Source organism: Aulostomus chinensis, chromosome 8 (assembly GCF_037954235.1).
Source record: "Aulostomus chinensis isolate RoL2024-O1b breed Wild chromosome 8, RoL_Achi_v1.0, whole genome shotgun sequence".
Taxonomy (NCBI): Eukaryota; Metazoa; Chordata; class Actinopteri; order Syngnathiformes; family Aulostomidae; genus Aulostomus; species Aulostomus chinensis.
The window spans coordinates 4,539,910-4,565,017 of record NC_141327.1 but is presented as its reverse complement, the minus strand read 5'-3'; the positions used below and the strand labels follow the sequence as shown (position 1 = coordinate 4,565,017).

Genomic DNA, 25,108 nt, shown 5'->3' with positions numbered 1-25,108 from the left:
TAGGGATAGACAGAGGAAATGGAGGTGAACTGTCTTTCAGCCGACGGCTTCTTAAGGACACGACGAATGCCAAATGAAGTGCAGCGAATCAGCCATGCTTTACTGGCTGGAACGCTGCACACACAGCAGTGGAGATACAATCGAGGACAGGCTAAAGGATGATGGTTTCATTCGAGGTGAGGGTGGACGGCATCTAACACCTGTCAACCCTACGGCACAGCCTCCAAATGGCTGCAGCGAGCAAAGAGGCGAGCACGCCTGAGCCCAGGAGAAGACCCATCGACAGAGGAAGAGACACAAATCCAGACGGACAGAGAGATGGAGGCAGGTTGACAGGCCCGAGTGATAAAACAAGGGGGGAGAATTGCAGCGGTAAAACAGATGGGAAGGCTGAATCTAGCTGCGCTTTGGGATTCCATCAATGTTCTTTTACGTGTCTTTCCAGGACAATGCCCACTTTCCCAACATGGAAGCCATACAATATCTCTGACGCTGTCGGAATTGATATCCAAATCTCACTACAGGACAAGTAATTCATGCTAACATACTCTCAATAAAGCCATCCACCAAATAGCATATGTTGTTATGTTGTTAATTAATGATCACTGTGAATAATTCATCATTGCACAAGGCAGATCAAGATGTCTAAAGTGGGAATGCTGTTGGTTAATTAACTAAATATGTCGTGTTTGTCTTTTACTCGCCTCATTCATAAATAATGAATCCGTAGCTTTGTGTTTTCGCACTCAGCCTGCATAGCCTCCAACCTACGTCCTCCCATGAGGACTAGCTAGCTCGCAGGCCCAGATGAAACCCAATTACACTGAAAGGCGGAAACTGACATGTTACTGTTTGTCAGGTCTGGCAGCGGCTCGGCTGAGCTAAAATGTCAACCAGCGTTCAATTAGGCCAGGCTTAAATGCCTCAGATCGAGGGAGAGGTGCTGGGTTTCATAAGCCGAATCAAACAGTTGAGAGCACCTGGTCGATGCAGTGGAGAGAGAGAGACAGAGACAGAGACAGGGAGGTCATAATTTTGAATATCAAATGTCTGAGTCTGATGGCTCCTTCCTCACTCCCCTTATGGCAAACTTTAACTACACCATTTCATGTCTTGACTTGTGAATCTCCAGTGAAATTTACCACAAAAAAGACATGCTTGATAATCCTAAAAATGGTTTAGATGATGTACCATTTCTTTAGTTTTTGATCGATAGCAATTTCTATGAGCAGAAACAAACTGTTCCGTTCCTGACAGTCTAAATGACAGGGCTAGACCCCAGAAGCCTGCGTGAAGGAGGCTCTCGGTGAGCACCCAGGTCATGCAGCAGTCTGTTGAACTGCTTACCAACCCTTGAGTTCTCGATGAGAACATGTGACATCTTCGTTGAACTCCCGCCTACTCTGGTGAGTCAGGATGCTTAATTGTGAAGAGGGGAAATGGGAGAATAGTGCAGTCCGATGATGTGACGAAGGAAGCGTGTGGTAGCTGGTGATGCTCCCCAGAGCAGCAGACAGGGTGGAGCAACCACCAGGACAGTCTTTGAAGAAGTCTTTGGCAGGACAGCGCATGTCATCTTCTGCTTTCTACCCAGTCCACAGAGCAGTGAGCAGCACGTCCAGGCGGGAGTTTGAGTCCCGCTCAAGTCCTGTTTGTAACACAGAGCAGTGAAGTTCTTTGTCCTAATCAATTGTTTTTCATGCCTGAACCTAAGCAGGTGTAACCGTAAAGACCCATCACAAATAATCAGCAACAGTAAATGTCATTAAAAAAAAACAAACCTGGTTATATGGTTTTATCGTTGTTCTGTTTAGACATGAACATGGCAGTTGGCTGTAGTAGCCTGTGTAGAGCGCATAGGGGAAAAAAATTCTGTAACTTTTCCCCCGTACTTCAGAATAACACTTTTTATATGACTGTAAAATTATCAAAATTATAAACTTATATATTATAGAACATGCATGTGTTTGAAGAAATGACATCTTTACCTGCTGGGACTCACTTTAAGACACTGAAACATCAGATTTTTTAAATGAAAATGTTGCCCATAAAACCTGCATAAGGACTCGTGCAGGGATATCACAGAGAGCCAGAAAATAAGTTCACAATAGGGACCTTGCTGCTGAGTGGAGGTGGTAACAGGATGGTTCAGATGGGCGGTCTGAGAAAAAGAGCATTGATGTTAAAAACACAAGAACGGAACAAATCAATGAAGAGATGTATTATCATGGATAGCAGCTACAACAGAAAAGTTTTAGAGCATATTCTGAAAACTGAGTCCATAACGATACAAAATCACAAATTTTCAAGTCCAAAACTATGAATCCACATGGTTCAGACAGGACTGTGGAAAAAAAGAGAGATGGGAATCACTGGAAAGAGGGCAAAATCAGTCATGTGAAGGAACAGACAGACTGACCGAGTAGTGCCGATTAGGTGTGGACGACACAACCCTTCATCTGCCAGAGTTTATCAAAGCTGACGCCATGAACACCACAAACCCAAGAATAGAGGAAATTTGAAACTTTTGTCTTGCTGCTCCGTTGAATATTAGTTGTGGCCATTTACAAGAACGTAACACTTATTTATCTCAGAATGTGTGCCGGTGGTAAATCTTGGGAAAAAAATTCTCTCCTTAAATGCACTTGATTTGAAAAACATGCAACATCCATAAGCGTATCTCTAGGTCTGAGCCCCACACCCTGCAGAGGAAACTCATTTCAGCCGCTTGTATCAGAGATCTTCTTTTGGGCTTTACCTTAAGCTTGTGACCTTATGGAACATAAATTGAGAGGTTTTGTCTCATTTCATATTCAAGTCTCATGTTTCAATGATGTCCACCTACAATGTTTTAGAATAACAACAGAAATCTCAAATGGAAGACCCTTCATGTAAAAATGAAACTATGTGCAAGACGATGGGTAACCCATGTGACAAAACCTGCTTCTGGGGGGATTTAAGACTTGGCTCTTGCCTTGTAACATCTGTAGCTAGAGGGGATGACAGGAGATGCTGAAACCTTTAGCTGGTCCAGCCCATGTTTACACCTGACATTCATTAACCTCTAGTGTATACGCTCTCCTGGCTATAAACCCATTTCACTGCCCTTTGGATTCTCAGACTCAGCCTCATGCCTAAGCACATGCCAAGCTATCTCTTCTGTTTCCCTTTGCCACAGCTGATACAGATGCGAGGAAATCCTCTGTTCCCCCTGTTGCTTGGAGGAGCATTTATACAAATAAAGCAGATAATCCTTTCTATTGTATAGAACAGAGGCAGTGTGCCTCACCACACTCACAGTTATATATTGCATTTTCCTCTCAGTGCTGCTTTGGGTGGGTCTTAAATATTTACCTTACCCGCAGACATTTATGTCAGGGATGAGCTTTACGTTTTATGCGTTTCCATTTTTTCTCTCATTCGGTGCTGCAATTTCAGATGCTCTTATTGAATGTGGCCTAAGTTTCAAATCATCTGATAAATGTATTGAAAATTAATCCTCTAACACGCCAGGGATTGTGGATTGTGGCATGACGTTTTTAGGTTGTTTGTCCATCTGTCCGTCGACTTTGCCTCAAGGACGAACTGTTTTAGTGGTCGAGGTCAAGGTCACAGGACACACATAGTGGAGCCACAAAACCACAGTGCAGTACTGCAAGGTTTCTACTTTTGTCACAAGCTGAGTGCACATGGTGAAAACAAGCTATTATTGACTTGAGAGGAATACATGCCGGGCGGCACGGTGGTGTAGTGGTTAGCACTGTCACCTCACAGCAAGAAGGTTCCGGGTTCGAGTCCCGGCCCGGGCACTGGAGTTTGCATGTTCTCCCTGTGCCTGTGTGGGTTCTCTCCGGTACTCCAGCTTCCTCCCACCGTCCAAAGACATGCAATTGGGGACGAGGCTGATTGATAATCTAAATTGACCATAGGAGTGAATGTTTGTCTGTCTATATGTGTTGGCCCTGCTTCTCACCCATAGCTGCTGGGATAGGCGCCAGCCCCCCCATGACCCTTAACAGGACTAAGCGGAAGAAAATGGATGGAACAGATGCCATCCAGTGGCTGTAGAAATTATAACCTGGGAAAGAGTGAAATCCTATGACATCAGTATGGCACAAGAAAATCCACGTGGAGGCAGGTCGGTTGGTGTTTAAGTTGAGACATATTTTGTCGATTATAAATATTATTTTATTTGTTGCTCTGCTAGACTCCTTTTTTAAATTTTGACGTTGTCACTGATTTATATAACCTAAGTAGCCAAATGGGGAATTATGAATTAGATCTGCTTGTTGATTCTGATATTTGTGAGGTGCATAAAAATATGTCGAAAGCAAGAGAATTAAAATGAGCTGTGATAATTCAGCTTGTTATCTTTTATGATATCGGTAACTTATCATCTTGATCGTTTTAAATACCCCTATTGACCCGAGCACAGTAAGCCAGGTGTAGAAACATGTGAAAGCCTCCAAGTATTATGCGGTTCCTGCATGCTGCAAACCTAATGGAAGGGTCAGGAAGCTCGGAATGGTTCAAAATAAGGTTTGTAGACAGAACAGAACACGTTTTCTGTCGGTGGGAAAGGGGTATCAGTTGTATTCTGTCATGCTAAATTACTGTCAAATACAAGGTTCCTGCTGCCGCCTGTCAGTCTGAGTTCAGAACTGCAACCTTCGGTGGATCTTTTCTATTTGCACTTAAATCATGACAAACAGGAATTGGGTGAAGCCTGTTCTTAACCAATATTAAATCTTTCCCAGTTTAACTGCTGCCACTGTAAAGCTACAAACTTGACTTGACCACAGAAAATAAATCACAAGCTATTTTCTTTTCTGTTTTTTTTGTAGTTGTCCTGTTCTTTCTCAACATGAACACACTCAAAGTCTGACAGCAACATTTTATTGCCGGGTACGGCAGGAAATGAGGCACAGATTTATAGAGAGGACTCATAATCCAATTACTGGAGGACTGTGTGAAATGGAAAAGAAAAAGTTGATTTCATTAATATTCTAACTGTGAGTATTTATGGTACTGCAGCAGCAGAATTAGCTCAAGTATTCTTTACACACATCTTAAATGTCCTCTAGCCTGCACATATGCTTCATTAACCTTTGTCATTTTCAACCTTTTTGGCCTCATAATTTACACCCACACCCACACCCACACTTGCACGTATATCTCTGCGAGGACCTTCACTGATATAACGCATTCCCCAGCCTCTTACCATAACCTTAAAGGTAATAGTTCACTCAAAATTGAAAATTCATCTCTCCCTCATACTGTGGGAATGTCAGGTGAATTTTTTTAGTCCACAAAACACTCTTTGAGTTTCACAGGAAAAGGTTTTGCAGTAATCTCCTAAACCATGGAGTGAAATGGTGACAGAAAAAAAATACATAGTACAACCATAAAATGTCACTCGTCTTGCAGCATGGAGGCAGCAGCGTTTTGTGGACTAAAAAAATGTCGCAAAACTTTCTGTTGGCATGACGGTGAGTAGGCGATGACTGCATTCAACTACAGTAAATGCTGGACCCTGACCTTAAAGCTAATTGTTAATGGCCTAATAACTATCAAGTGTGGATGTGAGGAGACTTACATCATCCAAAACTGATGAAAAGTTTTATGGGATTCAAGCTCACAGTGATGCTTATTCCAGGAAAAGAACAACATATTTCTGGTCATGTCATGTGTGACTGTTGTGTTTCTGTTACATACATACATTATTTTTCTTCCTTGCCATTTTTATGACGGATAAGGAGTTCTCCCTGTTCCTCCATGGGTTCTCTCCGGTACTCCGGCTTCTTCCCACCATCCAAAGACATGCAATTGGGGACGAGGCTGATTGACCATAGGTGTGACTGTGTGTGTGAATGGTTGTCTGTCTCTATGTGTTGGCCCTGTGATGGACTGGCGACCTTTCCAGGGTGAACCCCGCCTCTCACCAGAAGGCTGCTGGGATAGGCTCCACCCCCCACCCCCCCCCACGACCCTTAACAGCAATAAGGGGAAGTGGATGGATGGAAAAAAATCAGTGAAATAATGCAAGTGCTAATCTTCACTTAAAACATCTCCCATGTAATAAACACCTGCAGATGCTCACCCCAGCAAGATTTTAGTGTAACGGCTTTAGCTAAAGTTTCACAATCCATGCAGGTACAAAGGTTTATGACTCTGACCGATGTTTCATGATCCATCCGGCAAACACAGTTGAAAACTGTAAACTGAAAAGCTTGTGGGTGTAAAGCAAAGACAAGTTGGTGCTTTTTGACAATTGTGATACCAAAATTGTTGTGTCAGAAGCCATCTGGGACGTCCTGAATAGGCTCTGCTGAACAAGCACAGGTGACATATTCAGTTCAGTGATCAGCCCTGTTGATCAAAATATAAAAAAGTTACATGTAAATGTTAGTGTCCTCCAGTTAGATGTAGTTGTAATAAATGTGAATATTACATCGCTATACATCAGTTTGATATAACGATATGCACACGGCATTGAGTAGGTTTTTGTATGTCGTGGTAAAGCTAAATTAAAAATTGCACCAAGATACACGGAGTGTGTGCTTTGGTGCAACACTTAAGTATTACCATATCATGTAGTAATCTGCACTGATACTGATCAAAACATCCACTATATTTCACAGCCAACACACTGCCTAATGTGTTATTTATTTAGGATATTATTGTCATTTTCCATCCATCCATCCATCCATTTTCTACTGCTTATCCCATTAAGAGTCATGGGGGGCTGGAGCCTATCCCAGCAGCCTTCTGGTGAGAGGCGGTGTTCACCCTGGACGGGTCACCAGTCCATCACAGGGCCAACACATTAGACAGACAACCATTCACACTCACAGTCACACCTACGGTCAATTTAGAGTCTGGATTAACCTGGTCCCCTCTTGATGTCTTTGGACTGTGGGAGGAAGCCGGAGTACCAGAGAGAACCCACGCAGGAACAGGGAGAACATGGAGACTCCACACAGAAAGATCCTTGAACCTGGGACCTTCTTGCTGTGAGGCGACAGTGCTAACCACTTCAGCACTGCGCCGTCCTATTATCATTATATTATTTATTATTTTTTTAAATTCAACAGCAAGGAGGATGGAGGATTGTCAGGGAGGTCGACAAACTTGTACCAATTTCTATTCCAGCTTCAGTTGACAGTCATTCATCTCATGAAACTTCAGACAAAGTGGTGACAAATCAGTGAGTCTGGGCGTACATCTGCAAGACGCTCAGGTGCGGGGGGAACCTACCTGCTGCTCTCAGGGTTTGCACATTTCCCCATCATGCCCAAGTGATTTCAGTTGAGTGTCAATATCTAACAAGTGGACCTTCCATTTTTGTCTCGATTACTTTGGTCAAAATCTAGGCTGCTGTTTCATTCATAATTTTTAGTCACTTAGGGACAGTAAACCCATCCTCCTCTTAGCTCTGTTTTCTCTCAGCTATCTGGTGGAGACCTAGAATGTCGGGGTGGCACTGACCCGTGACCCCCCCCCCCCCAAATTATTTTGCTTTAGCTGATTTTTTTTTTTTTTTTGAAGCATTGATTGGGGACTATTTCAAACCCACGAGCCCCAATGTTGCCCGAATGGGCAGTTTTCCATCCATCCGGTCTACATTTGATCACAATGGGCTTGAAAGAATGGTGTAAAGTCACCTATTGCTGTAACTGTAAAAATGTTTCCTGGCAAACATTGTTTTTTTGTTGTTGTTGTTGTTTTTTTTGGGGGGGGGGTGGTGCCACTGCTTCTTACTCCCTGAGAATTTTTAATTCTATGCTGATAGTTAAGTTTCTAAGTAAAAGGAATGTATGGATGTGGGAGTATTCGTTGTGCCCCTACTACAGTTTCATATTGAAAACACTGGTTTGTTTAGCTTCAAATACTGATTAATGTAAGTGACAGGAAATGCTAACCATGGGCTTGAAATTTTGAGCCACAGCTATGAGCCAGAACATGAATAAGCTGCATTTCTGTATGAAATATGGATATAAAACATGAATGCTTATTGTTTGCAAAGCTATTCTCCAACTGAATTTGAGGCACCTTTTTGTGGAATGATTTGTTTTGTTTTCATAATGCGCAAAATTAATTCATGGGATGTCATGCTGCCTTAAAATCACCACGTTAAAGTCGGTGGGGGCTTCTTGTGCATGCAGGAAAGCTGTGTGTGGAAGGACTGAGAGGAAGGGATGACTGGAGAATGCCAAAAAGGCCAAGCACACATATTTACACACCATCATTTCCTGGAAACATTGAGGCTTCTGTCCTCCAGCCTTGAGAATATTAAAGGTGGTTTTGAGAATAAACCTGAAACAAAGCGTCTAGCCTGTGTGTATTTTATATTCCGATGTATATTCGTGGAATAACAGAATGTTCCCATTATCCTCCATTCTCCAGAAACACATCATCCAATTATAATATTGTATTTATTTTTTAAGCTGTTTTGCAATTTCAAAGTTAGAGACACGTGAATGGGGATTTGTGTTTCAGACCGTGTTTGATTGGATTGGTCAGCATGCGGTTATATCTGCCCTGTGTGATTGATGAACTGGTGTTAGTGGGTCTGCCTATCCGGCCCACGGTGGCTGTTACACAAGCCAGTGCTGACAAATGACTGGCACACAGAATCACGTTGCTATATGCAGCTGCCATATTGAGGATATTGACTGTGAGGGTGATGTTTATTCACATTGTTGCTGCTGTCTGACAACATAATGGGCACAGACAGATTGTCATGCCAAGGGCTAAATCAGATGTAAGCCCTGGTGTGTGATGCAGGGACTGTACTCTCTCTGCTCTCACACCTTCATTGACTAGTTGGCAGCAGAGGCGTGAGGCACAGCTTATAGTGGTAATTGACAAAAATAACACACACCTTTAATCTTTTCATTCATTCTATTTTTTTTTTCTTAAGCGGACGTGAAAACTGTACATACTTGCAGAAATGTCTGCATATGAGAAGGACACTTGGTCTTCAAACCTGGCTGCACTTTCTGAATAAATGTGACTTTTTTTTCTCGTCCAACAAACGAAAATTGGGGTTTATGAGCAAGATAAAATATTAAAATTAGCCCTTAGCTGATTATTGGACCACAGACCACTAAATGGTACAGAGCCAAAATACTTTCACGTGCTCTCCTGACCCAGCTCAAGCCTTGCAGACGGCTGAGGTCGGCTGGGTCAGAATAAGTGGCTGTGCTGAGAGTACCTGCATAAAGAGAATACTGACCATTCAAGAACAGAAGCCATTTAGTTTCCATGAACATTCTGTCGTGAATCATTTGAAACAACTGTGTGAACAAAGACAGCCATCATCATTTATTTCATTTATTTATTTAATTTACATTTTAACCTCAGTAACATCTGTATTTTGCTATTGTGCTGTCTTTGTTGAGCATGTAATTTTTTTTTTATTCATTTATAAAATTAGTTTGGCTTTACTGTCTAAATCCAGTAAAGGGGAAAAAAAATATAAGAGAGCATTTTATAATGAGAAGAAAATCTCTACTTTATTGTTGCTCAGTGTCTGGCACAAATGTGTTAGTATTCTGCAATAGGCTGACAGTTTAATATATTAATTCCAGGTATTTCTGAGTAAAAGATCTATGAGGCATCAAGGTGCTCAAACATAAATCCTCCAGCAGCTCAGTGAAAATTTTCAATAACACAAAGGTCAGTTTATTAAAAAAAAAACTCAACAGGCCAACGTGCATGGAAGCACACATGGGACAAGGAGGGACCAGTTTAATTTGGTGATAGATTTGGATCACAGGGCAGGTCCAAGCAGGTGAGAGAGAGAGAGAGAGAGAGAGAGAGAGAGAGAGAGAGAGAGAGCTGCAGACTTTGGATCAATCAAAGCAGCAGAGTCCTCTTTGAGGAGTGTGAGAGGATGGATGCACATTTTTCAGTCCATTTCTTTTTGCGTTGCCAAATTTCATTTAGATTGATTCATGTCCAGCTGTCAACCCTGAGTTGCACCTCAGACTGTTTGAATGACAGGATGCTAATTTGCACGATGTGAAGACCCACCTTACTCTGCCTTTGATTTGCAGATTGATGGAAGGGTGAAAACAAAGCTGACATGACGTTGAATATGATTGGACCAAAGCAGAGCTGCCTCATACAGACAGAAGTAATACATATATTTGCTCGGAGTCCAGAGACAGTTGTGGTGTCAGATCTTGTTTCTGTCGAAGAAATGGAAATGGACCATCATATATCACAACATATCATCATGCCTGTTTCCTGCCCTAGCCACTCCCCAACGGAAAACACACCCTCAGTCAGAGTGGAAAAACATGGCCGCCTTCAATATGGGAAACTACAAAACCAGGACAAAACTATCAACATAAATTGAAAGCAGTCGGGTCAGATGTTAAGATCCTTATTAGCATAACTAGAAATTAGCTTTCTGGAGGCCTGATTTTGATGCTGGAGTAACAGGTAGCGTTGCCTGAATATTAGTTGCACAAATACTTCACACTGCAGGTTTTGAACATGATATTCCAGATGAACATTCAACACTGAAAAAACAAACAAAAAACAAAACCATAGAACTGTTGTCCGCTGTCAGTACCAGATTTTCAGGCAGTCACATTTGCTTTGGTTAAGTCTTCACTGATCCACCATGCGGATCAGCGAAGAAGAAACAAATGTGGCATCATGCAGAACATTGCACAGATAAGGCTGTCATTTCTTGTCAAACATGTTTTAAATGCTCTTGTTAGTTTAGTCACATAAATACATCTGATGTGGAAGCCATTTTCCCAGGCGTCCTGCTGCATTCAAGGTGAAAGTTGAAGGCGCCACTCATCTCTCTGCCGCTCAGTGGGTGTAACCACAATGACATCTGTCCACTGTGACCTCACATGCACTCACTCTATAGCCTAATGACTTTTCAGGAAGCTAAAGATAGAATATGCTGACCAGAATTTTGTATGTTACAACATACATTCATACATGAAGCTGACACCTAGAGCAGAATATGTGCCGGAAATATTTCATTGTCTCTCAGTCTTGCAGAAATATATAGATTCAGTCGCACAAACCCATGAGTGTCTTTTGTGTCTTCAGGTCGAATGATTCAATAATATTTGCATCTGACATTATCTGGGGATTTCTTTGTCATTTGTGTTGGGACTCTGCCAGAATTTTGACCCTAAAAAAAAAAACGGACCTCTAAGAAAAGACTGAAGCTCATGGGAAATTAGTGCTTTCAAGGCCTGACTGAGCACAGGCAGTGAAAATGGAGAGAGAGAAAGATAGGATGATAACACACACACACACACACACACACACAGAACGCTTAGAGGAAAAACACACACTTGCTGCAAGATGTATCAAAATGATTTTATCGCCATGTCGAAAATAAATATATCATTTCTTAAGATATGGCATCATCAGTGGAACAGTTCACATGCAAATCTGAGGTTATGGATAATAATAATAATAATAATAATAATAATAATAATAATTAATAATGCACTTTATATTTCAGATATGGTAATCAGTCTTGATTTATGTTCCCATGTGATAAAGTCAATTTGAAAAGGAAAGGAAAGAATTCCGTAAAGAAAACATAATTTTACCAGTTTTTTTTACCAGCATTTTTGTTTGCCCTTAAAAGGAAATTATGGTATTTTTCAGCTTGAAGAAAAATAAATGAATGCATCAAAAGAACAAGGACTTTTCGTGGACGGACTGTGACGGTTGCTAGTACGTGCTAGTTGAAGCTGTTGCCGGTCATTTCAACCCACACACATAATGGCCCAGGATGAAAATGACCTGAATGTTCCTTCAGTACCAAGTGGAGCTCACGAAAGGTTAAAAGGAGGACGTGTAGGTGATGGTGCTACACTGATCTGTTTCCGCAGTTGCGAATCTCTTATCTATGTCATTTTCTCCATAGATCATGCTGCTCACCGACCCAGAAGTGGAGAGCAGTCTCCTGATCAGCTCCGATGAAGGAGCAACCTACCAGAAGTACCGGCTGAACTTCTACATCCTAAGTCTGCTCTTCCACCCAGAGCAAGAGGACTGGATTCTGGCCTACAGCCATGACCAGAAGGTTAGAGAATATGCAAGGCTAGCTTTGCTGTCTGTTGTTCAAAGGCATCAAAAGAGGCCAAGAGTCAAGTCAGGTGAGCAAGGCTGCAAGTGCCTCAGAGCACGCTGGATAAATGTGAAATCCTGTTACGCAAGAGTTTGGCTCGAAGCACACCATCAGACTTCATGAGGTTTATTGGTTGGATGAATTTTATAATTCAGGTAGTTCTTGCAATTTTTCTCAAGAAGTCACATTTCTCCAGAAGAAGGAACACAGATAATGCTTCAAGCGTTTAAGTCGAATGGGCTGATGAAATTACACAAGTCTTTTGCAATGGCAGGTAAAAATGATCATAGACAGACAGACAGATTACTACCATGCAGCCAAATTTATGAATTTCTTCCAACGTTTAAATTGGTGTCAATCATTTTTTGCTAAAATCACACCTTTGTCAAAGTCTGCTGTGAAGAATAATCAATACAGTGACCAGTTTGAATTTAGCTTGTCAGAAGTTTGATTTATTCCTCAAACTTTGACATACTATGTCATTTTGGCCTCACAGTATTTCGCTGAGTCAGGAATAGTTATGCTGGGCTCTTGTTTGGGCTTGTCTCAGGTGAGGCGATGATGATGATGACAGGTGGACAGACTGGCTGGAGCTAAAGAACTTTTAGTTTTTGGTGGTATTTAATTTTTTATGACAGATGTTTTCCTAGGCTGCACGGTGGTGCAGTGGTTAGCACTGTGGCCTCACAGCAAGAAGGTTCCGGTTTCAAGTCCTGGTTTGGGTGCGGGATCTTTCTGTGTGGAGTCTCCATGTTCTCCCTGTGCCTGCGTGGGTTCTCTCTGGTACTCCGGCTTCTTCCCACCATCCAAAGACATGCAATTTGGGAACGAGGCTGATTGATACTCTAAATTGACCGTAGGTATGACTGTGAGTGTGAATGGTTGTCTGTCTCTATGTTGGCCCTGCGATGGACTGGCGACCTGTCCAGGGTGAACCCCGCCTCTCGCCTGTAGATGCTGGGATAGGCTCCAGCCCCCCGCGACTCTTACTAGTAAGGAATAAGCGGAAGATGACGATGGATGGATATTTTCCTTCATATGATGTCAGAAACCACGTTTGCATGTAATATTGTTAAGATATGAAAACATTTCAGACTGGAACAAAAACAAAATACAAAACCCATTGAACTTCTGCCTTCACCGCTACACATGGAGGGCTTCATGGCAAGCTACCGTAAATTCCGGACGATAGAGCGCACCGTTAAGTAAGCCGTAGATGCTTATTTTAGGGAAAAAAATCAACTTTGAACACGTATAAGCCGCACCGGTAAATAAGCCGCGGTGCACGGCGGAAACACCTCGGCCGCCCATTCTCGCGTGATGACCCAGTCTTCCAGAGCATTTTCAAGTCCGGGCCATCTGCTATTATGACCTCTGAGAGCTTTTGTCGTCTTTTTGCATTGGGTCAGTTGGTCATGTTGCCGCCTCCAGCGTCTCACCATTGATTCGTTTATGCCAAACTTACGTGCTGCAGCTCTATTTCCATCTTTAACCGCCAGATTGATTCCCTTTAACTTGAAAGCTGCATCATAAGCATTCCTTCTTCTGCTCTCCATCTTGAGGGTGAGTACAAATGACTGAAAATATCGTATGATGCTCTTTTTACACTGCACCGCGGCATGGACTGGACGCTCCAAGTACAGTACTTAGAGAAATTACCATAACATTTGGCTAGGAATTTCCCTAAGTACGGTACTTGGAGCTACCATCAGGAACAATAGGGAATTACTGCCCGCTGCTGCTGCCCGCCACACCCCAGGGTGAAGGTAAAATCCTCGTATAAGACGCACCGGAGCATAAGCCGCGGGGCATGAAGCGTCGAAAAAAAGTCGCGGCTTATAGTCCAGAATTTACGGTAATCATCACTATGTTCAAGATTAAAAATTTTAATTTCGTGTTGATGAAATTGGAAGGAATTTGCCTCTTAAAACGATAAAAACTGCAAACATTCAAAACAAGAACAGTGGAAACAGCTGTAACATGCACACTCAGACATAATATCAATAAATCAACATAGGAAAGTCGCAACATTTCAGTGTTGCAACATCCATTTTAAAGTGTGTTACTTTGTGCAGTTCCCACTTTTTCAAGCGCATGTTGGCTGCTCCTTGTCCCCCTGCATCAGAATTCAAGTACCGAACAGCCTCAGGATATGTGCTGTTCCTGAAGCGCGCTGTCCTGCTCTTGAGACTCTGGATCTCCTCTCTGAGGAGGGTTTTGAAGAAAGCAAGAGCATGTGGCAGATATGAGAGACAGAGGGAAAGTCACAGCCAGTCAGGCAATGTGTACAACTCTTTCCAACCGTCCCCTCTCAGTGGTGGTGGTGTTGTCGTACCACACACACACACACACACACACACACACACACACACGGTGGCTCTTTAGCAGTGCTGCATCGTCTCCCCAGCCACAAAAACACTTCCTGAGTGGATGCAGAAAAGTGCCTTGCACATGATGCTGCTAGCCTTCAATCTATTGTGTACGGAGGTGCCGAGAAATGTTCATAAAGAAAAATAAATAGAACTCCAACTACAGATCGCCTGCTCTCAAATTTGGTTGAGTGAGAAGTTCCAGTAACTGATTCAAGAGCCACCACTCAGCTCATGTTTGTGGCCTGTGGCTACAGCACACAGGGGAGAAGTTTAGCAACAACTCAGAGGGATTTGTTATTTAGCTGAAATAAATCATCTCACTGGCTAAATCCTGAAGCTTCTGAGCTGCTGACAGCGCCACCTCATTTGGACATATTTTAACATGCACAGGCGGAACAAAGACTGTCTGTCCAACACACAAATGAATCATCACATTTTACAATGACACTTTACTGATATAATCGTTTTTAAGAATGAACCAATGTTTCTTTTTTTTACACACAAGCATGTAGAACTTCATGTAGCCAGAGGAGTTAATGATTACTAGCAGCAGCAGCACAGAGTGAAAGAGGTGATCCTCATCTAGTTTCTTACTTTTCCTTGATGGTTGTGAAAGCAAACCTACTTGAATGCTTCAGACAGCATCCCATTCCTCCCTGGACACAGTGCTTTTGTTCATGTCTCGTCAAATCCTTAATTTATTGTGCTTTTTTGCTCACTTCTTTTTTAATCCCTTGTTCAAGAATTCTTTCATGAGCAACGAAGTGCCACGAGTAAAGTAGTGAGAGCTTAGCTGAAATTTACAGTAGAGACATTAGAGACAGGAAAATTACTAAAATATGCCCCAAAAAATTTGAAATAGATGAAATATTTTTAAATGAAAACAATATTCCAATAAATCAGACGATATATTTCATAGTCAGATCAGTGATGGGGATTCATAAATGTTTGCAAGTGTTTAAATAAAAGTGAAATTAAAATGAGGATCCCCCTGAAGACACCCAAGGTCCCGAGACCCCAGTTTGAGAATCCTTGATTTATGAATATCTTGGTGTTGAGTGTCTTGTCAGATTTATTATAAGTTTTCGAAAATAATTTCTCAGATGATGTTTGATTTAAATCTAAATGAGCTACTTGAATATATCGAGACTTGTTATACTTCATTATCTCCTGCCTTTATTCATTCAAATTCGTTTTGGGGGACATAATTGAGTCATTCGTGATTTCTTTTTTTTTTTAACCAAAGAAAAATAGAAAATTGTGTTGTATAATATTTCCCAAGTATCAATGAAGGTAGCGTTTGGTATTGCTACTGAAGAGCTGTCATTACTGTTACTATCACTGCTTCATCAAAAGCCTCGCCACTGTCAACTAATGCAATGATTACCAGCTAATGTGTGAGGGAAGAAATAATGATGTGTGATACAGTGAGACGGATAGAGCCTGAGAGAGACAACGAGCGAGAGGTGCAATTTATAGACATTTGCAAATGACCTTTTGCATTAATAAAATGCTTTTCTTGCAGCTCAGCCCTTCAATGGCTCTAATGTTTCAGTTGAGATGAATAATGAAGCTGTCCTCCTTTACAAGGAGAAGTTGTGCTATATGGTAGTGTGTGTGTGTGTGTGTGTTGGGGGGGGGGGCGCAACGCGGTGGTGCAGTGGTCAGCACTGTCTCCTCACAGCAAGAAGGTTCCGGGTCTGAGTCCTGGCTGGAGCGTGGGATCTTTCTGTGTGGAGTCTCCATGTTCTCCCTGTTCCTGCTGGGTTCTCTCTGGTACTCCAGCTTCCTCCCACAGTCCAAAGACATCAAGAGGGGACCAGATTAATCCAGACTCTAAATTGACCGTAGGCGTGGCTGTGAGTGTGAATGGTTGTCTGTCTCTATGTGTTGGTCCTACCATGGACTGGTGACCCGTTTAGGGTGAAACCACCTCTCGCCTGAAGGCTGCAGGGATAGGCTCCACCCCCTCCCGACCCTTGACTGGATGAGCGGTAGAAAAATTGATGAATGAACGGATGGATGGAGTATGTGTTTGTTTACACTATAATACAGTCATGGCTCCTCAGTCCTATCAAACAAAAATAAATGTCAAAGATGTTTGAATAAAATCATAAACCAATACTCAAGTGGCGAATAACTGTGTTTCAAGCACATCACACCGTTTTGAACTATAACAGAAATTATTATTCATAAAAACGTTTGACTTCCATTTTGATTCATGATGAGGTCAAAACAACTTATCACAGATCATTTATTCTTTGGAATTAATTCTAATGAGATGGCCTTGCTTTGCGGCTTGGCACGACTTTCTCTCCTGTTCTAATCGATGGGATATTTGTTAGAAAACATTTTCAGATTTACGCAAATGTCTGCTGGGACACTGGATGGATGAACGGAAAAGTTTTTAGAGGTCAAAGGGGAAGGTCACACTGCATGAGATCTTCTGTTTGCATGAGATATTATCTTAACCAGAATTGGATGGAAAACTTGATAACATCAAGCCTTGGAGACACAGTTGTTGCTGGGGTGGAGGTTTTTAAATGGACTTGTAGGTCATCCATTAATCAGTAGTTTAAGCCCCAGCATTGTTGAAGTGTTCTTGAGCAAGACATCATACGCAGTAGAGCACTTAATCCTCACTCACATCTTTGAGCTAAAGTGAGCCTCATCCCTCTTGCATCTGCTTAGCACAGCTTGGTATGAATGTCATGATAAATCTCATCACGTGTGCCATTCATCTCTCGCCGTTTGACTCAAGAAGACTCCTGTACCAGATGTCATGAAGGGCAACACGCAGGGAGCGTGAAGTTTGTGTATGTAAACCAATGAAGCACAACTTGAGGAAAAAATACAAGTATCTGCTTCCTAATGTGAGCACTGCTGTCTTTGGCTGATTTCTGTTCACGCAGTGACAAGTGCTACACTTATGATTTATGAGTTTGTATTTAATAAAATATAGTGAAATACACAGAAGCGCATAAAAAATTCAACAATAAAATTTATATTAGCAAAACAGACATAATAATCTGTCTGGTATAAAAACGAGACGATGTGTTCTACATGCAGCTCTATGCTTCACCCTTTGGGATGGAGTAAATAATACCATCACAAAATGAATTAATATAAACAATCAGAGGCACATTTTTGTTATCCACTAATGAATAATTGTTTACACATCATGCATGGCTGCTCATGCTTAAAATGGAAAAAGTCCAGCCAGACACGCTGAAATACACTTAAAGCCTCATTAAATTACAGAGTCAACAGATTTGCTGTTGTGCTTTGTCAAAGACTGCTTCTGAAGGACTCCATGTGTCACTCTCAGAGTTTCCCATTCACTGAATAACCATCCGAATATGTGAAATATCCCACATAGATTGGTATTGATATGTAGCCACACCGTAGACTGTACACTGGATGAAAAAATACACCCTCTGCAGTTCTAGTCTGCAGTCTTACAGTGAGCAGTTTCACTGGGAGAGCAGAGCTGCTGCACGTGACCTCGGTGTCCTTTATACATGCAAGTTTTATTTCAACTTCGATAAACTCTGATTGACCTTTCTCACACGCAAGCAGACAAGGAGGCTGGTCAACATGAATGCACCAGAAATCACAGTAAATGCGCCTCTACATGAGTCTCCAGTCATGCCTCCCCACTCTTGATGCAAATAAACAGCTACGTTACTTCTGTTCGCAGTGTTTTTAATTGGTGAATTCACCCACAGTACTTTGTGAATAATACAAGCAGCAATCATGTATTTTGCTCAGAACCTGCAGAGATGAAACACGTTAAACACCCTTATTTGAATATTGTATAAAAAAAAAAACAGCAGCACAGTGAGGTCGCAGTGAGCAAGATCGCCGTGCAGATGATTTTGTTTTCATTTTATATACTCATTTGACTTTGTAGCATTACATGTTTGTGAGGAAAATCCTATTCTTTATATTCTTTAGGTTTTTACTCCAAATGTGAATAAGAATCTGCCGTTATTGCCGCCACTTTTTCAAACGTTGAACGTGTTCTCAAACTTTAGCAGTTATAGGTTGTTATGGACCTCCTTCTGCCTCCCCGAAGCCCTCGTCTCTCTTGTGTCTTGTGACTGGTTTGATTCCAGTCATTTTTTTTTTCCAGTGGGTGATTTACAGCTTGACTGGCTGACTGCCTCACCCGATAATCAAACAGTTGTCCGTGACTCGTTAAATTTAACTCAATTCTTTAACTCGGCCCAGTACCAAAGACCCATCAAAATCTTCCTTACTTGACCCTATCTTAACAAACGCGTCCCACAACTTCACGGATACAGGTGTGTTTGCTCACGACCCGAGTGATCCTTGTACCATCGCAGCTGTAAGAAACTCTAAGCTTCCAAAATCAAAGCCCAATATAATACGCAAAAGAGATGTGAAAAACTTCTGCACCTCAGCTTTTATGCATGACTTAGCTGCCTTTGAGTGGAGTAGATGATTCTATGATGAATTCCGATGTATAGTCAGTGAACATGCTCCTTTTTGAAAATTTAGGGTAAAGGGCTGAAATTATCCCTGGTTTTCCCCTGTAACTGGGAACCTCCTCAAAGAGAGAGACATTGCTTGGGACCAGCACCAGCTCAGAAATAAATGTACTTCCTTTATTAAGAGTGCTCAGTCTGACTTCGACAAATGAATCCATAAAGAATATAAAAGACACTAAAAAATTTTGGCAAGTCATAAAATCTTCAAATCATGTGACAACTAATGACTTGCCAAGTTCTTTAATTACTCAGTCTGGTACACTGTCTGATAAGGCAGACATACTAAATTGTTTTATGGTCATTTTATTTTTGCTGGATGTTTGAGTCGCTAAACCCTGAACTGACAAATGCTGGTCTGGCGAGTGTCAGCACACCCTTGACTCTGCGGGCTATGAGTGGACCCATCACCTGCCTGTTTGATTTCGCATCTGTATTTGTCACTGAGGTAAACAATGCTCTAAAGAAGCTGGACACAAGCAAAGCAGCGGGACCTGATAAAATTGAACCATTTTTCTTAAATTTGGCTGCTGATTTTATTGTGAGCCTCTCTCTCATGTTTTTAACCTTAGTCTGACCAGCAATAAAATTCCTAAAATCTGGAAGACAGCCTTTATTCTCCCCCTGTTAAAAGGGGCCAAAATACAAAAATGAAAGTAGTTAACTGGAGACCATTTCCTGAATTCTGTATTTTAGCTTAATTGTTTGAGAGGAAGGGCGGCACGGTGGTGCAGTGGTCAGCACTGTCACCTCACAGCAAGAAGGTTCCTGGTTTGAGTCCTGGCTCAGGTACGTAATCTTTCTGTGTGGAGTCTCCATGTTCTCCCTGTTCCTGTGTGGGTTCTCTCTGGTACTCCAGCTTCCTCCACAGTCCAAAGACATCAAGAGGGGACGAGGCTGATTGATACTCTAAATTGACCGTAGGTGTGGCTGTGAGTGTGAATGGTTGTCTGTCTCTATGTGTTGGCCCTTCGATGGACTGGTGACCCGTCCAAGGTGAACCCTGCCTCTCGCCCGAAGGCTGCTGGGATAGGCTCCACCCCCACCCCCGCGACCTTTAACAGGATAAGCAGAAGAAAATGGATGGATGGATGTTTGAGAGGATAATCTGTGACCAACTAAAGGAATTTTTAGGATCAAATAATATTTTATCTCCACTCCAACCTGGTTTTAGAAAACAGTTGCTCTTACAAGTCTTACATTACATTGGTTTATCGAAGCAAGCAGCTGCTTGGTTTGCAACCATCTATCCAACAGAACACAATGTGTTCAGGTAGCTGGAACCACCTTTTTTTTCTGGACATAACCAAAGGGGTGCCCCAAGGTTCAGTTCTGGAACCCAGTTTATTTTCAATCTATATAAACAATCTCTGTAATAACCTGTCAAATGCATTTTTTCATTTTTATGCAGACAACACCATTAGTTGTTGCTGTTTAACCTCACTCACTCAGGCTATACAAGCTGCTTTTAATGTGATCCACTCTCGTTTATTTGATCTGGTCTTCCATCGTCTAAAGAACCACAGAACATTACAAATATTGTAACATCTAAAGGAAAACCTACAGAGCAGGCTTTAAATTACAAATACTTGGGTTTTATCCTAGATCGGGCGCTCTCATTAATATTCTGGTCACTAAACTTTGGGTGAAGCTCGGGTTCTTTTTCTGGAATAGAACCTGTTTCTCTCTCAGGGTCAGAAAGAAATTTGTGTCAGTGACCTTCTTGCCCATTCTTGACTATGGGGACATGCTTTAGTTGAGTGTGTCATGCAAATGTCTCGAGTCCTTGGACACTTTTTTTCATTCGGTACTGAGATTTGTCACTGGCTGTAGTCGTCTTACCCACCACTATGGATTGTATATGAGATCGAACTTGCCTTCTTTGAGTGCACGCATTGGCTGACCCTGATTTATAAGACTCTTTTAATTCATTTCATTTCATATACTTTATTGTCCCTGTAGGGAAACTTGTCGTGGACTCTCAGCTGGTCCTGCAGTTTACAAATAGGAAAAAGACAGCAGCATCATACATTCACACCATGTGATTCCAGCTTATTTGTGTACTTTATTGCAGAGAACAAGCAGCCATTGCATTCTTGTACCACACTTCTATCTGTTCCTCATTTTAGAAATGAATTAGGAAAAAAGAGCTTTCAGCTTTGCTGCCCCCTCGGTATGGAACATGCTACAGACTGAACTGAAACTGCCTGAACTTATTCCACTCGGAGCCTTACATTCTATCCCAAGGGACAGACAGTGTGAGGCCATTGAACAGTGCCTGTCTTTTTAAAATCTTAAAATGTTGTTTTATTGTTGTGGTACAGCTCCCACTTTTTTTTTCTTTTTTTTTTACTGAAAATGCTATTTTGCTCACTTATACTGTCACTTCCTTTAATGTGTTCTAATGACATGTGCTGCTAACATTTTAGGCAGGTCACCCTCGTGTTACCTGGTTAAATCAAGGTTAAATAAAAAAACGAAATTAAAAAAAAAAAACATCTGCAATAATATTCACATCGGTTAAACAGTCACACTTCATATCTCACCTCCAAAACCAACAGATGTCTCTAAAATATAAGTGTTTGCTTCCATCACGCTGGCGACAGTTCTCCCTGTGAGTGCATATAATGTCCCTAGAAACACTCTGACCTGAACTATCAGTAGGCAACAATATAACGCCATTAATGCCACAAGTATGTTTTATAAGAAAAAATCAGATGTGCAGCAATTTGCTTCATATCAGTTGAATTTATTACAATGCACTTGTGAAAGATGATGTCATTTGTCCTGGGGTGTTATTATGATCCAGTAAAGTACTTATACTGTGCAGCAGTGGTGTGTGAGAGGTCTTTTTCTCCTCCTCTCCTGCATTTGGGCTCTACATCACATCCACTGTCTGGTCTGGCCATGCATCCTCCAGAATGAGCCACCCTGGCGGTCATCAGGAGAGGTGTGGCCACTCCCTCTGTTCCTGGCACCTGGTGGACATCTGGTCATGTGGATGGTGAACATAAACTATGTGGAGTAGTAGCACTGACATCCTGGAATGTGCAGCAGCGTGTGACTGCAGCAGAGTGGTGACATAACACATTATACAACAGGTATTTAGCATCTGCTGGCACAAGTCAATTATGCAGGTCGTCACGAAAAGAAATGAACCTCTCTACAGTGTACGCTCCAGTGAGGTGTTTGTGTAACAGCGAAGCACCACTGGACAGAGCTGCACTTGTTGTGATGTAAGCTCCTCTCTGGCCCTGATGTCCATGGCATCCTAACACGTTTTTTTTTTTTTTTTTGTCCCTCCTCATCCAGAGAGATGAATGTATGCAGTTTCCCCCGGGCCTTCATCTCAGCTACACTCTAAAATACAAAAATACACTGATTTATTGTACTTTATATTTATGCATAGCAATACCCTGTTTGGTTATTGAACAGCATCTTATTTAGATACATTGATTCAAATTCATTCATACATTCATCATTTCTCTCCGAGTTTCTCTGAAACTGGCATTTGTAACTTGGACTGTGGCATTTAGTTTGAGGGGCGGCACCATCTGTGGTGATGTCACCAAACATCCAAGCAGCCAATCCTAATGTGATGTTATTACTCCCGCATGTCCTGCCCCTTCACCAAATGCAGTGCCAGCAGAGATGCTTACAAGTCTTTGCTCAGGTCTCAGGTCCGAGTCAAGTCTCAAGTCGGTGACTTCGAGTTTCAAGGTGGGTCTCCAGTCTCTTAAGGTGTTATTGGATGGTCGTCTGCTGTCGGTCGGCGTAGAACACAGCATAGCTACTCTACTCTAAATCTAAAGAACCTCGAGAGTGTCGTGTACTAACATCCCTCCTTCATCAAGTAGCAACACTGATGAAACATGAAAAAAACACAAAAAGAATTTCCTTTGAATTCAGTAACTTTTATTTTTGCTTGCAGCGACAGACAGCTGCAGCACAGTGACGGTAACGTAAGAGAGCTGTTGGATGAGTGAGCTAAACGTGTTGCTCACCACAGGTGACTGACCTATCGGGATGAGTTTCAAAGGTGCCTTGTGAACTTTGAAGCTGTCGATCCTGCACCCTTTATTTTCATGCCACAGACTTTGCACTTGGCAGTTTGTTGGTTTAGAGATTGAGTGGATTTGTCATATCCATAGGACGCAACAGCTCCAGCGGATGTCCTCACCATGGTGCCCGACAGCACGTAGTTTATTTCCAGTCAGATTAGCGATGGTGGATCGCACATGGACAATGACACACGCGCATTATAAGATTCAGGTCATCAGAACGACCTTTTTACATCGCAAAATGAAATGAATGATATTGTTCACGAGTCCCAAACCTCAAGTCTGACTCAAGGCTGAGGTCTTTTGGGGTTGAATCTATTGTCAAGTCTGAAGTCACTTTGTGTGCAAGTCCCCAACTCTGAGTGCCAGTTGTTTAACCCTAGAACAGTAACGCAGGTGATTTTCACCCACGTGATGTCATTCTATGAGGTCCCCCATGATACCTTCTTTTCATTTTATGTGACATTGCATATTGGGAAATTAATCAGTTTGCCACACAGTGTTGACCTTCAATAAATTTTGATGAAAAGGATATTTTATCAGAGATATTATTTCAGGTAAAATATACCTGATGTGAGTGATGGCGTTACTAATTTTAACATGAGTGTTCTAGGGTTAAAGGGCAGGGCTGTGAGTAATTCGATATAACATTTCCCTGATAACCTCTGACCTTGTCAACATTTATTGACACAATCAAGTCACAGACATACAGATACAGAAAGATTTTTCACCGTTAGATCGAAAGATGAAGTTCTGATCGTGAAACATGAGTAGAGGTAGCGATAGTAGTACTTTTACTAGCTGCTATTTCATTGACTGGCATTAAGATTTACAGCCCAAAAGGTCTTTGATCTGCTCTTCATAGATGAGCAAGCAGACAGTGATTTAGAGGAGGAAGTGTCGACAAAGAGGAAACGTCCGATTACAGACACGCAGGGGTCACACACACACAAGGTTTGGTGTAGCTGCTTTGAATGTGGAGGCAAGTTCCCCCGGGTGCCGGACTGTGACTGCCAAGTGCTCTGAGCTAGTTGGGATGGACTGTGTGATGAGGATACTGCATGCAGTGCAATGTCACGCAGTCATTATTTTCATCTGTCATCTCAGACATCGCCCTCCAGTGTCATCTCAGATCCTCCAGGCACCAGCAGGTCACATGCTCCGTTTGACATTGATCAGTCAGTGGGATAATTGTATAGCAGTCATATATACAGTACATATTTCCAGACATACAGAAAGACCAAGTACTGCACTAGTACATATATATTTTACATTTATGTAAAAGCAGAACTGCACCATCTGGGGTCCCCCAGATGCCATGACAGTCAACAATGACCTTTTGACCTCAGCTGCACACAGTCACAGTGGATGTATTGAACATTCAAGTTCATCTCCCCAGATTCCCCTGAGATGCAGGAGAAATTCCTGATAAATATGACTACTGATGCTATGATTTCACCAAAAATTCATTCCCTGACTTTTGACCCTTGGCATTCAGGTTCCAAGTAGTATTGCTTTTATGCTGATATGCATACGGCCAATCCATGGCTAGCACAGAAGTCCCATAACTGAAACTTCAAATCTGAGCATTTTTTTGACAATGGAATTTAACTCCTTTAAAAATAAAATATCACTCTTTCATTAATGTACCATAGATTTATTGCATTTTTTTATCATAGTGAAAATAGCAGTATCCTGCAAATATGAAAATAATATGCTTATGTTTTTCTACTGTAAAACACAAAATAAGCTACTTGTTTCTCATGTCAATACCCATCAAAGAAAACGGCAAAACTTATACATGCAATCAATGTAGATTAATTTATTACAATATATGCAATTAATTAGAATCATGATTAGATTAGTGATTTAATGTCTTGACACTAAGAACAGGTCACCTGGGCTTATTTTCAGCTGAAACTGCAATCAGCTGCTCTCGGAATGATTTTTGTTTCACTTTATTGAGTGACACATTGAGTATTGATTTTCCAATACAGTTTTAGTTGTTTTCCTGGAGAAATTGCACAAAGTTTGCCATCAACA

At 41.8% G+C, this 25,108-nt stretch overlaps 1 protein-coding gene across 7 annotated transcripts in view; it reads left to right on the top strand.

The window, feature by feature from the left end:
* The window catches only part of sorcs1 (sortilin-related VPS10 domain containing receptor 1), a 216,589-nt gene that overhangs the window by 130,608 nt on the left and 60,873 nt on the right, over positions 1–25,108 (top strand). For all 7 annotated transcript variants that reach the window (XR_015117522.1, XR_015117523.1, XM_086210512.1 and 4 more), the window contains exon 4: positions 11,918–12,076. Coding sequence is in view for 5 of the 7 variants with exons in the window: in XM_086210512.1 (XP_086066638.1) it covers positions 11,918–12,076 (159 nt within the window). In the remaining 2 variants the exon portion in view is untranslated. The remainder of the gene's footprint in view (positions 1–11,917; positions 12,077–25,108) is intronic.